Source organism: Ambystoma mexicanum, chromosome 3q (assembly GCF_040938575.1).
Source record: "Ambystoma mexicanum isolate Mex_15411 chromosome 3q, UKY_AmexF1_1, whole genome shotgun sequence".
Lineage (NCBI taxonomy): Eukaryota > Metazoa > Chordata > Amphibia > Caudata > Ambystomatidae > Ambystoma > Ambystoma mexicanum.
In genome coordinates, this window is record NC_090926.1 from 1,217,893,169 (window position 1) to 1,217,910,379 (window position 17,211).

General features: G+C 46.0%; 1 protein-coding gene across 3 annotated transcripts in view; it reads left to right on the forward strand.

Moving 5' to 3' along the window:
* The window catches only part of WDR83 (WD repeat domain 83), an 81,887-nt gene extending 65,048 nt beyond the window's left edge, over window positions 1–16,839 (forward strand). For 2 of the 3 annotated variants that reach the window (XM_069604104.1, XM_069604106.1), the window contains exons 3-10: window positions 5,223–5,343; window positions 6,908–7,013; window positions 8,904–8,952; window positions 9,720–9,846; window positions 10,564–10,631; window positions 10,810–10,918; window positions 12,153–12,267; window positions 13,563–13,935. In XM_069604104.1, coding sequence (XP_069460205.1) covers window positions 5,223–5,343; window positions 6,908–7,013; window positions 8,904–8,952; window positions 9,720–9,846; window positions 10,564–10,631; window positions 10,810–10,918; window positions 12,153–12,267; window positions 13,563–13,703 — 836 coding nt within the window. In that variant the 3' untranslated portion in view covers window positions 13,704–13,935. Of the gene's footprint in view, window positions 1–5,222; window positions 5,344–6,907; window positions 7,014–8,903; window positions 8,953–9,719; window positions 9,847–10,563; window positions 10,632–10,809; window positions 10,919–12,152; window positions 12,268–13,562 lie in introns of all 3 variants that reach the window. The other variant, XM_069604105.1, reaches the window with a different exon arrangement.
* The last annotated feature ends 372 nt before the right edge of the window (window positions 16,840–17,211 follow it).

Sequence of the window (17,211 nt, forward strand, 5' to 3'; positions counted from 1 at the left end):
TTAATTGCAGTTGTTGGTTTACGGAACCACCTTGAGGATGGACCCTCACCTTAGGAGGTCTCCTCTCAGCATCTCCCGAACACCGGTGGATTATTAGCAACATTAGGAGCGTTTATTCGGACCAATTTGCCTTGAGGACGACCGAATGGTCAAAACGTGCGTCAGCTGTAAACAGCAATAAAATACTATTAAACTGTTTGGAAGAACATTGGACTCTTAATAGACTCGGGAATCCTGTTGATTTTCTATTATTGAACTTTTGACCTAGGAGTCTACTGCGTTGTTTTGCAACATACATTAATTTTCTAAAGATATTCCTATAAAGAGGCCTAGGGGAACCTTGTATGTTGCTTCTGCTGCGGCTGACCATTCGATTTATTGCTGGAGAGCGAGCGCACCCCAGTTTTGTTACTCCCAACAGCGCTTGCTTTTTTGTTCTATCCATTATGAGGATGCACTGTAGGATTCACAGCCCCAAGCTGTGTGCAAGATCCAATCAAAAGGAGTCTCCCTCTGGACGCTACAGGCCCACAACTCTTCAAAGCTCCAGGGGGACGATCACCGAGATGCAGAGTTCACAACTGGTTAGAAAAAACACTTCGAGCCTGGGATGCATTGTGGAAGGTCTCCTCTGGCAAATGGTTGTCCCAGCAGCAGCCTTCCAGCGTCCCTCTGGGGCCCCTCATGTGTCATACTTGGCTCCAGCGGTCGTCTAAAGCAATGGTCCCAGGTCCTCTCCTGATATACAGACTATTGGGCTGGGAGTACCCCAGGCCGTTTATTGGGGACCTGCAACATTCAAACTCTGGGCAGCTGGGCAAAGGTGGACAGCCAGCCCAGGTTCGGTCACAACCTGAAATGTGTTTAGAATATGTAGTGAGCTCTCTGCAGATCCTTACCCAGACAAACCAGTTTCACACGCACAAAGGCTCTCTGTCCAGAGCCTGCAAAGAAAATTACCATATATGTCTATTCCCTACCCCTCCTCTGGAGGAAGATGGCAAAAAGGACAATGCACCACAAAGACAAGGCTTAAACAACACGGTCAACCATTTTAAGCGCTGTAGTGAGCAAAAGTCTAAGACGCAATAAAAAAAGGAGTTTCTCCAGAGTGCACCCAAAAACGATTAAACTAAGGTACCACTGCCACCAGTCTGGTTCTGCTGTATATATGGGGAAAATGCCCTGTGACAAATTGAGGGAATTTGTCCCTTCTCCCCAACGGGGAGGCCACCCCCAACCCGCCTCACCAGGAGAGACTCCCTCATGTGGACAAGGACACCCATTCCTGTGAGGGACTCCCTAAAGGCTATCCCGAAATAACATCCTTAGGAATACCATACAGAGACTTGAATGAAGAGAGAACCACCATAAACGCCCATCTAATCCTAAATCTACAGATGGGAGCAAGTTACGACCATCAAATAATAATGCATTCCTAGTGGAGTCTCGTCAAAATAAAAGGGCCTATACTAAAAAAGAACTATTGCCAATCCTTACTCCAAAATACATATAGTGTGGGATAGTGTTTATGAAAAAGAAAGAAGTGTTCACAAAAATATGTCAGGATGTTCAGGCCGTTTGCCTCCCTTCCCCATGTTTTCAGCTTGGGACACATCGGTTCACTCTAGCATAGTACACTCTGGCTTCTTCGGCACGAGGATACAGTTCAACTACTAGCATCAGGGTCTTCTGTGCCCAAGTCTCTGTACTTATCAAAGTCTCTTGATTCAGAGGGCCTGATGTACCAAAACGAACAAAGTTCCTTTCCTCTCACGTACTAAGTTCAGGTGACTCACTCTTCACCCTGGCCCTCCCTCAGCCAGGCACAGATCCCTTTTATACAAGGATTATGACTTTGGATACCCCTCTTCCGGGCTCAGATCCTCTTTTCCAATGTTCAGAGAATATTGTTTCTCAGGTGACTCGTGGTTCACCCGGATCCCCCTCAGCCAGGTTTAGACCCTTCCTCTCCCTTAGCCAGGCTTGTACCAATTTCATTTTGACTTAACTATCGAATACTTTCGAATGTGCACAGGGTTTAGCTTGACCCATTGCAGGACCACTTCGATTTCACAATTCCTTTTTACATTTGCCACCTCTTAGATACCTAACAGAGACATTCGAATGAGCACCCACCTGGCGCTGGACCACTCTGAATACTGTATCTATCTAGGTTTCAGAAGTTCTTCTGCTGAGCTGTGTGTGAAAAAGTGTTTTTGTCAGAGAAAGGGAGGGGATTGAGCACCTAAATATCCTACCTGGTAGGATGGGGAAAAGGTGTTAAAGGGAAGGTGATACCACATCTCACCATCTGCGTCTCCCACTCCCCTAAATCTCCCCCGCTCCATCCAGGTGTTCCTCCCGCATTGGTCCATCCGCAGGAACTGGATCCAAGAGCGATGGCCGTTTCCTGGCCACTGGAATGACAGATCCCCGGGGACTAGTGGGTGAGACACAAAAAGAGAGACAGAACGTAGGCTGGAGAAGCAACACAGTGATGTAGTACCTGAGAGGGGAGGGGGATTGTGAGACCAAAGAAGCCCGCAAGTTTGGAAAATGCTTGCATACCAAAAGCAGAGCGCTTGACACACAGTGTCCTGTAACCCGGAGAGGGCGAGAAGCCGATGCTGGTGGCGTGACCACAGAGATTTTGTGTCAGACCGGCGGTCAACAAAACTGAAACCCCACCTGGTCAAAACCGTTTAGCGTCCCGATATCGGAGGAACCGGACATCTGTCCAGAAAGAGTGTACGGAACATCGAAATAACGAGAAAAGCAGACAAAGGGTAGAACAGAACAAACACTGAGCGAACCAAGGCCCCGGCGACGTTAGCCCTGAGAATACAAGTTAACTGGGAAAACGGAAGACCTGGGAGGCCACCATGGGATCATTATGGGCCTGCTCATACTCATCCCAGTCAAGTTAACAAGTACAACATGGATAGTACGAGAATGAAATGATGGGAATGAGAGAAGCCTGAAATCCATTGAGAGAGAAACTAAAATGACAGGACTAACGCCTGCTGAGAAAGGCAGAGTGATGGGTCCAAAGACAGAGACTATAAACAGAATATTGAGAAGTAAGCAGAAGAGAATCTCAAGAGGGAGAGTTGTAAAGGCTGGATATCAGTACTCTGGGAAAAGGGAAAAATACCACTTAGAAAGGGGGGGAACAACATGTATGCAAAAAACATGACTACAGGTCAAGATACATGCACAAGGTCAAAGAGACCAGCTTATGAGAAAGAACAAAAGGATAGTATCCTGAAAGCATTACACGAACTGATTAAAGTAGTCACAAAAGAATATTTAAAAATCACCTATTAAGAAGAACCGGGAAGAAGTTATCAAAAATCAAACCCCAGGAGCACCTTTAGTAACTTTGTTAGGTAGGGAGCACCCCATAGCAATGGGGAAAGATAGGCCTTATTCTTATTCCTTAATAAATTCAGTTTTGAAATGTCAGTACGCGTTCTTCTTCTGACCTGCCACAACCCACAAAGAAGGGGAACAGCTCTTCATATGGAGGGTAGTAGTGCTATGCAATAGACATCAAGGGGGGGGGACGGAGCCCCCTTAGCCATAATGGCTTAACAGTGCTCTAAAACAAAATGAGTTCCGCGAGTAAGGCGAAAAAATATTTCACTCAGAATCATTGTGTCAGGATCAGAAGATCTGCGGGGATCCCCATTGGAAAACACTGGGAAGGCTGTAGTAAGAAAAATCTGTCCTAACAGACTTTACAACCATTTAATTCTCCTGAAATTCTTAGTCCACATTTTGCTTGCCCCATATTCTGAGGTGGACTCCTTTTGTCTGTTAGCTCTGCCCCTACCCTTTCATTTTTTTAATGGTGTGCTAGAAATATAATTCTCTTGCGCCTATACCTTTTCCTGCCACCATTCCTTCAGCATAAACCCATCTGGTCTTTTTCATCATTATGCAATTGTACCTTTTGGCTATGTTTTCCAGTGTAGATTCGAGATGTACCTTTCTTTGGCATTAAGCCCTCTGTAGGTGTGAAATTGATACATCTTCGTACCTTACACCCCTGAGAAGCCCGCACATTGGTCCGACTACAGCATGTCGGTACAGTGAGGGTAACACTCCTCTGGTAATGTAAAGTAATGCAGGCACTACAGGAGAGTATTTTTTTAGTTGCCCTTATTGGCGATCTGCACTAGATACTGTAATCGCAATCCACTATGCATACAAAGGGGTGTCCAGTTATACAAAGGTTGGGATTCTCTCAATTGTGCTCTAACCTGTAAGTTGTGATTCCAAATGGCAATCGATGAGGTGCACAACCCCAACCCCCCCCCCCCCCCACCGCCCTCTTCCCTAGCCCAACAAAGGCAATAGGTTTGTACTCAATCTTAGAATTGGTTTCCTGGTAAATGCTTGCTTGGGAATAGCAAAAAGCCCACTTTGCCTCTGATGTCAGCAGAGGGGAAATCACTGGTCTGGTTCCACTACAGGTGCTCGGCTACCATTAGGCAAGGCACACTCCCAACTCATGAACGCGCACTGGCAGTGCCTATAGATTTTCCTTTGTGTGGACATAGTTGCCAAGCACTGCCAAAACGGTTCTGCCGGGCATATGGCCATCTAATATAGAGAAGGCAAAAGTGATGGCTTCGCCACCGCTTGTGTTTAACAGGATGTCGGCGCACACGCAAAGACACACACATTGCAATGTCTTAAGCAAGTGAGCTGGCGGCACGCTTGCTTAAGTCATTGGAGCCGATTTACAGTGGAACTCAATTACCTCTCAGAAGACTGCTTAGAAATAACAACACTGGCAGATGCCATAACGTACAAAGTTTGATGTTACTGTAGAGCTGGTTCAAAGAGATCCCAGGAGAGGGTGTGTGTTGGGTGGGGTAGGGGCATGTAGTTGGTGGGAATGTCCATAAGCATTAACCTGGTCAGTGGGTGGGTGTATAGCCAAACAATGTCACCTCTCTCCTAGCAGTACCCCACGCTAATGGTGAAACTAGAAATGTAATAGAATGAGTGTTTGGAGCCTGCCTACAAGCAGTGTTCTTAGACTTCTGGTAGGTTAATCCGAATCCAGGGCAGAAAAAGAATCTCCTCCAGAGAAGGGAGTTGAAAAGTCCACTGTAGGGAAGACCTTTCGGCGATATTCCTGGAAGAGAAGTCTAAACAGCTTAAAACGCTGTCCTCAATCTCATTATCTTTCTGGTTTTATGACCTAGCGGATGGGAATTACTGCTTGACTTGTGGAAGTGACAAGTCTCTGAAGCTGTGGAACCCCCATAGAGGCACCCACCTGAAAACCTACAGCGGCCATGGATACGAAGTGCTGGACGCTGCCGGGTAAGTGCTCGCCGATGAGTAAAAGCCAGTGGTGCGCGAGAGCGGCCGGGAATAATTGTGAACTTGTTTGGTAGAATTTAAGTACATCTGGAGAAATGTCTCTTTGCTTTGAAAAAGAAAAGAGGCATAAAACATGCTCACGTGCCTCCGATAGATCAGGCGGACTGTCATCATGACTGAATTGTTGGCCTACATCCAGCGTTTGTGTGCCATGTCCAAAAACGAACTTATCGTGAATGTCCAGCTTTCTCTATCCGTGCTTGATACAATGGTTGGCCAGTTTAGGAGCTCGGCCCCACAATGTTTTTCCCTTAAATCAGTGAGGGCAGCTGGGAGCTATTTAGCTCCTGCTTCTAGCCTAGGCAAACCTGGTTTGCTTGAAACCAACTGTTCCCAGGAGCTACTTTTGGCTCCTCGGGCCACCTGGTGCCTTACAAACACGTATGTGATACATTTACTTTAGAATGTTAACAAAGAATTACAACACATCTAATACACCTTTGGATCATACATAATGGGGGAAAAGTGAAAGTACCAGGTTGCTCCTAGTTCCCCAGTAGTAGCAAAAATCAAGGGGGCGGTGGGGTCCTAGGTGTCCCTCTGCTGGCCAATAAGACCTTGTTTCGCGGGTGTTACCCAGATTCTTTAGTTCATTGTCTCCTTCACAGAGGAGAAATATCCATAGCATAACAGTCTTTGTCCTGCCCTGGGGCATTCCAGTATCGAAATGCCAGGCAATTCTCCTCTGAACAAGAGTACCAACAGCAACCCCAGACATGTGCTTCTGCCTCATTGAGCCTCATCAGTATGGTGGAGCTGTGCCTCTCTAAGTGCAGCGAGTCCACATCGGGATTACCCTAAAGTTACTTTAATTATGCAAAAACAAGTGGGGGTTGTGGGAGTCCCTCTGCCGGCCAATAAGTCCCGGTTTCGAGAGTCTTACACTAATTCTTTAGCTCACTATCTCTTTCACGGAGGGGAAATATCCCCAGTGGTAGATCCCGCCTGTAGGGTGATGCCTGACACCCAGGAGCTGGTTTTAGCCCCTGCCCATGGAATATTTAATTTCGAACCCAGCAAGACTGTACTACTAGAGCGCATGGGCTGACAGCGATGTGTAATTTGAGGGGCAGCATTTACAACCACAACGCACTCGTTCCGAATGAGTGTTTCTTTCATTTCTGATCTTGCGGGGAGGGCACTTAATAACCCGTTGAGCTGCTGGCATACACCTCCCCTTTGGTCAGAAACTGGTCAGGTTTCAGCATCTCATTGATGTTCAGGCTCACACTGGCCCATGGGGCATTCGGGCAATGCCTTAAGTGAAGGCCAAACATGCTAGTGTGGGCACGGTTTTTCTTTTGGTCAGAAGGACCGTTGCTGCACAGATATCCCCAAATATCCTTTAAAATGCACAATATGCAACACATTTTACCAAAATCTCCCTCTGGTGTGCTACTCAAACGGTTGCCAAGGCATGCTTTAGGCTGTGGGCCACTTTTTCTTTGGTGCGAGAGGCAATTTTATTTCGCAGTCTGACTGTTGATTATTCTTTTCTCCTCAGGTCCTTCGATAACAGCCAGCTGTGCTCCTGCGGATCGGATAAAACGGTGGTGCTCTGGGACGTTGCCAAAGGGCAAGTGATCAGGAAGTTCCGTGGGCACGCCGGGGTAAGGTGGCTAATGCACTGCGAATTCTAGTGGACATTTCCCCAAAACTGGTCTGCGGCACCAACTGCTATTCTAACACTCTTGCGCTCTCCTAACAAAGCACCACTTCTAGTACTTGGACTCAGTCGGCTCAATCTTTACCTGCAGAACCCCTGCTTTTCCAACACTGACATTACTTTCATGTCTACCAGCATACCTAATCTTGCCCTGCAGCACCTTTTCCTTTGCCACCAAGTTCAGAAGAGACACCTCAATCCTGCTTCCCAGCTGCTATTTCGTCACTGCACTCCACAGAGCTCTACCAATGCTTTCCAATTCTACCATTGTACAACACTGTCAAATTACCAGAATGCTAACATGTTGCCCCTGTGTTTTAGAACCAACCCTAATTCTTGCAATGCACATTATTCTGGCGGCAGAACATGTGAGATATTTGATCGCCTGGCCTCCCCATTAGGGGGTATATATTGACACGTAGCCACTGTGCTTTTGGAGGACTCTTCTTTACCTTTTGAGTCGATTTGCCCAACCATGCCGAAGGGTCTTATGATTTATCTTGACCAAATTGTGAAATGATCACCAATAGCTACAAGACTTCCTAGTCCCACCTACCAGACCTTTATCCAATACCAACTTTGCCTAGTCCCACCTACCAGACCTTTATCCAATACCAACTTTGCCTTGACAAAGACAAATTTGTCGAAACACTTGTAGGCTGGAAGGTTCAACTTTGTGATGCACACTGAATTAAAATTACATTTGTTTGAGCACATCAAGACACTTGTGTTGACTTGTATTGAATAAGAATTGGAGTCTAATCACTTACTTTTGTTAAGAGTATACTACTTAACAGGCCAGCGCAATTACCCAGAGCCTTCCCTGTTTATACTTACCCAGTTTTTGAGGTTTGGAGCAGAGCCACATGGCTCTGCGGATGCAGAAAGCCTTTACACATTTGAGGACACCTACCGTACTAAGAGCTGGCTCTACTGATACTATTTAACTCACGTTATTCTTTACCTGTACTCCCTCTGCTATTCCATTACCGGATCCGCACAAAGCTCAGTGAGCAAACTTGGATCCCTATTCACTGAACCCCAATGCTGTCCTAGCACCGGGGCCTAATCACACCGCCGTCATTGCACCTAGGTCCTGACCTCTTACTTGCACTGCTTATCCTTTACATGAGCATACGCTGCTGTGCGGCTGCACCTCAACCCAGACGAGCAACATGTACTGTTATTCCAGCTTTGCAACACGTACCCATCCAGCTCCATTACTGACCCCACTCCCCAGTTAGATCCTGCCATTGCACTTCACTCCTAACATGCAGCAGCCATGCTGTTAATTTACTGAAGTGTACTCTATCCATGTCCGTCTTATCCTGCAACACCCTCTCCTGTTCCAGCACTGGGATCCACTAAGGCCGTGGGAGTGTACCTTAGTCTTGTCCTGTACTATGCCTTCTGTTTGTTATTTCTAGACTGGAATCGGTCCACAGCTTTTCCAGAGCACTTTCATTGTGACCTGCTGCTCCCCATCATTTCTTTCGTAGAATAGTGCCTCAACTCGTCTAGTGTCTCTCCATCCTGTCACTGCTATTTTACTACTGGTAACAACACACAGCTCTCCCAGTGCTCCTCAATTCCAATACTTCAGACCCTAGATGGATGAGCTTGTGTCAGAAAAGTGTCCACCGCACCCCTACCCACACCCAAAAGTAAATACCCTAGCATATTTGTTAAAAAGACATACCATAGAAAATCAGGGAAGGGACTTTGGGGCCACTTGGATGACATGGCATTTTCCACATGGAAGAAATTGGAGCAATGTTTGTGCTATTGTGGCTTCTGCAACTCCTCTTTCTGAAATCATGTTTTCCTCCTACAGAAAGTGAACTGTGTACAATTTAACGAGGAGGCTACAGTGATACTGTCAGGTAATTAACTCCATGAACAAAAATTGAATTACTGTGAAGTCTTGTTCAGTGAACTATGATCGAACATCTGTCCCTTTCCAACCATGGCCACATCTCACTACTTTTCCTGGCTTCCTGTCCCCACCACACCTCTACTGCTGTGCTCCCCTCATGGCCGACTCCCCACTCCTGGGGGGAAAGATGTTGGACTTTCATCACTGCGTTTTACATGTTCTAGTCGTCCTCCTCCACACACAGTGTGGTGGGGACAGCAGGGACTATATGACTACCTAGCTGCGACTCTTACCTTGCGTTCCTCTTCCACCAGAGACCAGGCTTGTGTCCCTGCTTCTCCCCAGTGTCATTGTTTGTGTTTGGAGGGATTCCCAGAAGCAGCATTGTGTGAGTGTTCCGAGAGGCCAACCTAGATGATGAGCACAGGCTTTTCACACCTGGTCTTAGCAAATGTTCTCAAGTGGGACCTGGACATCTAAGACAGTATTCATGTCACACAAAAGCCCTCATCAAGCAAAACTGATCGCTCTGCATTTGGGGGGGGGGGTGGGAAGGAAGCCATATCAGCACAGCCATAATTTATTATTGTGTTATATATTCAGTGCAGACATAGCTTCAGGAAGCAACGGAACGCTTTACAATCCGAGAGGACCGGGACCCATTGCTTTGCTAGTGGACCATTAACTCTTGTCTGCGGGTTGGGTGTTGTGTGGTGTGGGCTAGTCACGATCTGGGACAAGCCCTTCACCGAAGTTCCAACATTTTTCCTCCAGGATCCATTGATTCCACCATACGGTGCTGGGACTGCCGCTCACGGAGGCCGGACCCCATCCAGATATTGGATGAAGCCAAGGATGGCGTATCCAGCATAAAGGTGTCTGACCACGAGATCCTGTCTGGGTGAGTGTTTTACTGCAGCGGGCTCGGTCTTTTAATTTTGGTACCACACCACACGAGAGATTAACCTTTCTGTGGCTCTGTGAGTTACTGAAGGGAGCCACAGGCATTCTGATAAAAGGGGCACCCCTTTCTGGTACCAGACTATTCTGCAACTATTCCTGCATCTGCAATGAGCCATTGTTTACTGCTTCTGCTGATGGGTTGTTTCTTTCGTTGTAAAATTACCTTCCGCTTGTTCAAGGAACATACTGTGTCCAGTTGTTATATTTCGTAGCCTGTAATTCTGGTGCCCACACTATTTATAGGTTTTGAGGAGAACTCTTTGGATTTTAGGGCTCTGCTCACATAGACAGGAAAGGAGGTTTTGAGTTTTCTTCTGCGCCTTTTGGAGATTAATATGGATGGGCATGCAAAATCTCATATTTATTAGAAACATCTCTATCTCGTGCAGGATAGGCCAAGTGTAGATTGCGAAGCTACATCAGAGTCATTCTGGGACGATGCAAGCTCATTCTGGATGGAACAATGTCTGGAATTGAGTAGGTTGTACTATGGTCTAGCCTTTGCACTGCTAAAAATCTTAATGTCAAAAATCTGACACAAAGCTAAGATCTTGAACTTGGAACAATCATTTCTCGAGAATAGTGGGCAAGGAGGGAAGGCTACTTGTGTCCCAGCAATTCATTCAACACCTAATTAACCACCTTCTTTTGGTAGATCTGTAGACGGGCAGATCCGGCGATATGACCTGCGTACGGGCGAGATGTGTGCAGACTTTGTTGGAAGTAAGTGCTTGGTTCAGTGTAAACAAGGTCGATCCCTGTTACTGGGTGGGAGCGACGTGGGTCAGCTTATCTTATTGGGATTTATTTAGGGTCTTTTGAGGTAACTCGGCACAAAGAATTCTGCTGCTGAACCCTGCTCACAGGTTTATTCACGTGTGACTGGTGTCTCTCGTCCCAGGTCCGATCACCTGTGTGAGTTTCAGTAAGGATGGACAGTGCTCACTGGCCGCAAGCCTGGACTCCACTCTTCGGCTCTTGGATAAGGACACTGGCGAGCTGCTGGGAGGGTAAGAACTTGACTGACCATGTTTCTCTTTATATCCCTGGAGGTTAGATCACCAAAAATACACAATGGTGAATGTCCAACATCTCTTCTCTTACTACAAATCTCTCAAACACACAGGATAGGGGGCATGATGGACACAATGGCTGCACCTCCTAAGTGATCAGGACTGATCTTTATTATGCTGCTATTCTAAATGTTCAGCTGTCGTGTGACCTTGTTTGACCCATCCAAAAGTAGCATGTTCAAGTATTCAATGTTTTTGTACAAGTAGTATGGAGGGTTTGGGGCAGGAGTGCCTGCATGCGTTTCATTCGCTCAGTGTGGTGGTGCCACCCTTCATGGATATTAAACAGGAATTCGCCCCCCCCCCCACCCCCCAGAGAATGATCACCGACTTGCATTTCGGAGGGAAGGAGGAACACAACACATTTTTGCAGTTTATCTGTCAAAGATCTGAAGGAGGCCGAGACACATTTGCAACCCAGAGAACAGAGTTGAAAGTGGATATTGACAAAAGGGACCATGCACTCTGCCCTCTACCCCACATAGTGGCTTCGGGTTAGTGATAACGTGGGAGCTTTGATTGAAATCTGTCTAAACCGATGTCGCCGGGACCACTGAACAAGAGCGCCCACGAGGTTCCGATCATCTTTCCACCCACCTTTCCATTATGAGGATGTTGAGAAGATCACATCTACATTTTCAAGCAACATTAATCTATAAAACTAGTTTTCCAAGTAAACAGTTTCGTTTTGTGGCAGCACGCGTGTGGTTAACGGGTCCATGCCAGACCTGGAGTGGTATCCCATTGTTTTTACAAAAGCAAGTACTTTGAAATTACTTTGATAAATACATATAGTTGTGGGTTAAAAGGAGGTGGGGAGGGGTTTGGGTAGTCGTGAAGGGAAAGTAGGGGTATGGGGGAACTCCCCAAAATAAAAAATATTGAAGTAAACATTTGAAGTAATTACTTGGAAGTAAAATACAACGAAGTAATTTGGGTGGTTTAAATAACATAGAACCACTGGAGTACTTATGTCTAGCAAACAGCTGACTAGTCCTTTTGTATATAGACACTACACAGCCACTATCAAAATATCCGCTTCCTACAGCAGTTAATGCATTTTGATAATCGCCCTCATACCGGGCAAATGTCTGAATGGGTGCTGGGAAGTTGAGTTCTGGGAAGGGGTGTCGATCTGGCGTAGCCGACATGTGATTTCTTGGTGCTTTAGGTACACTGGGCATAAGAACCAGGACTATAAGCTGGACTGCTGCTTGACGGAGAAAGATACACATGTGGTGAGCTGTTCAGAGGATGGAAAGGTGTACTTCTGGGACCTGGTGGAGGTGAGAGATGGTGTTGATCTCGGCATGAAGCATATAAACTAAGCAGCATCTCTAGCCTAAACTTTCATAAGGGATAGGCATGTAGAAGGGCAACCCAAAGACCTTAAATCAGGTGTTCAGCAACAACCACTTTGGAAAGGGCATAGGAAAAGGATCTGCAACTGTTGGTTCTCCATAGATTTTGGACTTCAACTACCATCAGCTCCAGCCAGCATAGTCAATGGTTAGGGATCATGGCAGCCATGGTCCAGAACACCTGGAGAGCCACAGGTTTTGGTCCACTGGCATAGGATCTGCGAGTGAGGTACAAAGGGAGGGGAGATGGGATCAAAAACTGTGACAGCGGGAACTACTCGGGTTAGAAAAGGACATACAAATTAGAGGGAGCAGGAACTTCTGGAAAGAGAAGCAGGAAAAGTGGGAACGCAAGGGATATTAAGAACTGCTTTAGTCGGAACATCACATAGCGAGAAGAATGGAAAATAATTAACTGCTGAAAGAGCAGAAAGGTCTGAAGATTAAGTCTGATGAGAGAGTATGTGGAATAAGCGTGGATAGGGTAGGCAAGAGACTATGGAATAGGAACAGCTGAGGAGTGGGTTAACCAACATGTACAAGTGAGAGTTAGCCAACTAATGACTGCAGTAAATCACAGAGGGGTAAACCACATAGGAAGAATTGGGGTGGAGGGATCATGTGCTGTAAGAAATGCTGTGAAGAGGAAGAATTTTTAAGAAATAGATTGCTTGCAAGGCAGTCAGAAATGCTACAGAGATAATGAAACGGAAGAAGAACTGGGTCTGCTAAGCCAGGGAGCTGAGAGGGGAAAACCAGGTAAAGAGGGCAATTGAGCGAGGCAGCAGACCAGGTAATTGTTAAAAGCAGCGGAGAGGGGAAAAGCAGAGAGAGTGGAACTATTGAACGGTGAGGGGACACAATGAGCAGAAGCCATAAGTGCAAGAACTGCTGAAAATGGGTGGAACAGGGCGAGAGCAGGAAATACTGAGAGTACAATTTAGCATAGTTTAAAAATTGCTGAAGTGAGTGGAGTAGCCAGAAATGTTTAGGTATGGACAGGTGGCAGACCGGTTTAAGAGTGGGACTAGAAGCTGATCAAAGTGTGTGTGACTTACACTAGAAAAGTAGACATTGCTATAGAGAGAGAGAAGGCAGAAGAGGTTAGCAAGGACTACTGAGTAGAAAGCTGACCCATGGGAAATGTTTACAAGGATCTATGTACTGCTGAAGTGGCAGTCCTCCATTCACGCATTGTCTTTTCATCCTGATCTCTTTAGGGATCCCTGTCGCTGAGCCTACCAGTTGGGAAAGGTGTGGTGCAGTCTTTGTCCTATCACCCAAAAGAGACCTGTATGCTGACTGCCACAGAGGGCTGTGTCCAGCTCTGGAGGGAAGCATCATACACAGCAGAGGCATAAGGACAAGCATATACCGAAGAGATCAAAGTGAGGCACGACCAGCTCATCTGGAGAAGTGGAGGCATACGAGGTCAGGCCAGAGGACCAGGAACTGCATCTTGGTGGCTGATGCGCCATGGTTCTGGCAATGCAAGAGACTTTACAAATGCTTCCCTGGAGCCTGATGCTACCTGTAGGTCTTTGTTTCTTTGCACCTCTTGCGCGTATACAATAAAAAATGCTTTTGTAAAAATGGTGAGTAATTCCCTATAGAATTCCTCATAACGGCCTACTGTATTTTCAAGGATGCCACTGCCCGACCACTATGGCACCCTTGAAGTAAGAAATCTAGAATGCTCTTGCTTCTCAACATCCAGACTGAGAGTGAAATAACTTCCAAAACACCAAACTCTGTTGCCTGAGTTGAGATCGAACCATCTTCAACTTGTCCTTCCGTTGGAACTTGCATGTCAAGTCCAAGATGGGTCACAGTCCTCAGTCGTCTTGGGGATTAGAAAATAAGGAAAGTACCAACCTTGATTCCTCTCTGCCACAGGTACTGTCTCTATCGCACCTTTTTCCAATAGGGTGAGAATCTCCTGTAAGAGGAACGGATATGGATCCTTTAAGGTTCTTGGAGGACAATTCGGGGGTCTTTTTTATGAAAGGGAGGCAGTAGCCATCAGCCACTGTCTGCAGTGCCCAAGCTTTGGAGGTAATGCCCCGCCAACTCTCCAAATGCTGAGTCAGTCTTCCCCTCCCACCACAGTCCTGTGAGTCAAGGATTCAGAGGGGTTTAGGGGTTGATGCTGAAGCTGAGGGCAAAAAAGCAGAGGCTTAGAGGTTTTTTTTCGCCTCATCCTCATGAGTCATAGGGAGCTCTTCTTTGGCCCCTCTGGGCAAACTGGCCTCTTCCTCTTGCAATTGAGCAGTAGACACAAAAAGGCTGACCCCCTCCAACTGTGGGAAGACCTTTGAGATTGTTGAGGCTGGCATATTGCTGCTCCCAGCGAGTTAACTGCCGCCTTGGACACCTGCACATTTTCTAGGCTCTCGTCGGCCTTGGAGCCTTAAAGCTATGAGCCATTAAATGACATGTCCAATAGTCTTGATTGAACATCAGGTGCAAAACCTGACTTTCTCAACCACGTGAATCTTCAGGCGACAGTACTCCCCGCCATAGCTCTGCAGAGTTTAGTAAAGACTGGAGAGATTGGCATATGGCATCCTTCCTCTCCCTCTCCCTCTCCCTCAGTATAGCGCCTTTTACTATTGGTATGAGTCCAAAGCACTGTGGATTGAAGGCCCTCGGAGACCGTAATCCAGGTAAATGGAAAGAGTGATGTAGTAAAACGTGCCTGGATGTACTCTGTATGCGTGCAGCCAGGGAGGATTAAGTGTGGAGCTGCATTGTAGCGCTAGGCGTGGTGCGATAGTTGCGTGAGATCCGTAGAATGTGTGCACCAAGGCCAACTGGACTTGGGTAGCTGCATTCTGGCAGCGCTGGAGTTTGTGAATGGGATTATGTGTGCAGTTCGGCCTATTTTCGTAGGGTATAGCTGCGCTCTAAAGACTGTTGAGGTGATCACAGAGGCGTATAGGTGTGTGTGCAGCTAGGCCGAATTCATCTAGGGGTATAGCTGCATTCCATTGTTTGTTGGTGCAGAGGAAAGAGTGAGCATGTTGGTGTGTTTGAGTGTCTGTGTGCATTCCAGGCGGTCCCTAGTGTAGAGAAGGAGCCGAGTACCCCCACGTCACCCATATTACCTATATGTTGGGAGCCAGAGTGTGAGACACGTGCGGTACCACTAAGAATACCAGTACCAAAGAGAATCCTGGAAGCAAGGTTCCCATTGAGAAAACCATACCTGCATACAAGAAAATATGATGGCCATTTGAATGAAATCCCAGAAGAAGCAGAGCAAATGAATGACCAAGACGAATGGTGACGTCATGCAGAGTCGAGCTGACGTATATAGAAGAGATGCAGAGACAAGAGAATGCAGATATTCTATAAGGCATCAAGGATAATTGACCAAGGTGAAGAAGCTTATGCCACAGAAGTGATGAAGATGTCAAACTGTTTTACAAGTGTACAGGTGTAAAGAAACGCAAGCAGACAAAGTATTCTTGAGGCTAGCTTTATAATGAATAGATTGCGGCATGCGCCAACATATACATATATGCATAAAATGAGTAAAGGATGGATGTTTCAACTACGTATTATAGCAGAGTTGGGCTAGTAAAGGAAAGCCGCTTTTTTAGTGTGTCGCAGTAAGAAAACAAATGAATTACAAAGTGAATCTCAGAATGGCAAGGCTGGATGAGTCGCCAAGAGGCCAAGGTCTTATCAGGTTGGGGTGAGCTGACATTGGATACAAAATCATGTGAAAGAACAGCTCCTGTTCAGAAGGCATGTACAAAACAAGGAAGACGTCAGAGGCCTATTAGAAAATAGTTTTTTTTAATACACTGGAAGATTGAAATCATGGTCTTCAGTCACGTGGAAGGATGAAGTTGGACGAACAGGGCTATCACACCTACACATGAGGGCAGAGCGTGCCTTACCTCCCCTGAATTCTTCAGAGCTAAGAACACTCCCAAGGACAAGTGCAAAGTCTTAATTGCCAGCAGACCACTGAGGTGATGATGGATGTATATGCTAATTGGTGGGACGCTCTGTTTGAGACGAGCTCACCAGCACCTGGAGGTCCAGTCTACGTGCTGCTAGATGTAGGTGGAAAAGTACTGACGGAGGTTAGAGTGCCAACCAATTGTAGGGGACCACGTAATTAAAGGTCCTTTAGTGTGTAGGACCAATGGGACGTTGTGTATTTAGTGACGTTTATAGTGGCCATTTTGAAGAGCGGGCTTAGTTGCCCCACCTGATGCTAATAAACCAATTACTTTCCTGTCCCCTACTAGTATAGAACTTATACTTGGATATTCCCCTAGACCCTATCACTTTCTTCAATAGGTTTTTGTAGTTTGCCACGTAGGATGACGTTAGTAATACATAGGTTAACGTCATCAATGACAATTTCTTGCTATATAAAAACGCTTTATTCTAAGATGCATTGAGAAAATTTGCGCTTTGATGTCCATTGTACACCCTGTTTTAGATAATTGATATTAAAACAGTTATCCTTTTTGCCAACTACTAGTTGTTTCGATTATTAATATATGAATAAAGTCTGCATCCCCATCCATCTCAAGGGTATTGCGGTTTATAGTGAATATTTCGAATAACATTTTTTCGAATGCAAAAATGTCGAAAAAATTAAGTCGAAAAAAATGTTGAAAGTTTCTTTTTTGGGGGGGTCCCCCCAAACCCCCATTTTTTTCTTTAACACTTTATTTTTCTTACAAAAACCCCAAAAAATGTATTAAATAAAAAAATACATTCCCAAAAAAAATTTCTACTTTTTTTTTTTCGACATTTTTGCATTTCGAAAAAATGCATTCGACATATTGACTGGACACCGGGTATTGCTACTCATCTTAAAGCGCTGGAGATCACCCAGTTAAC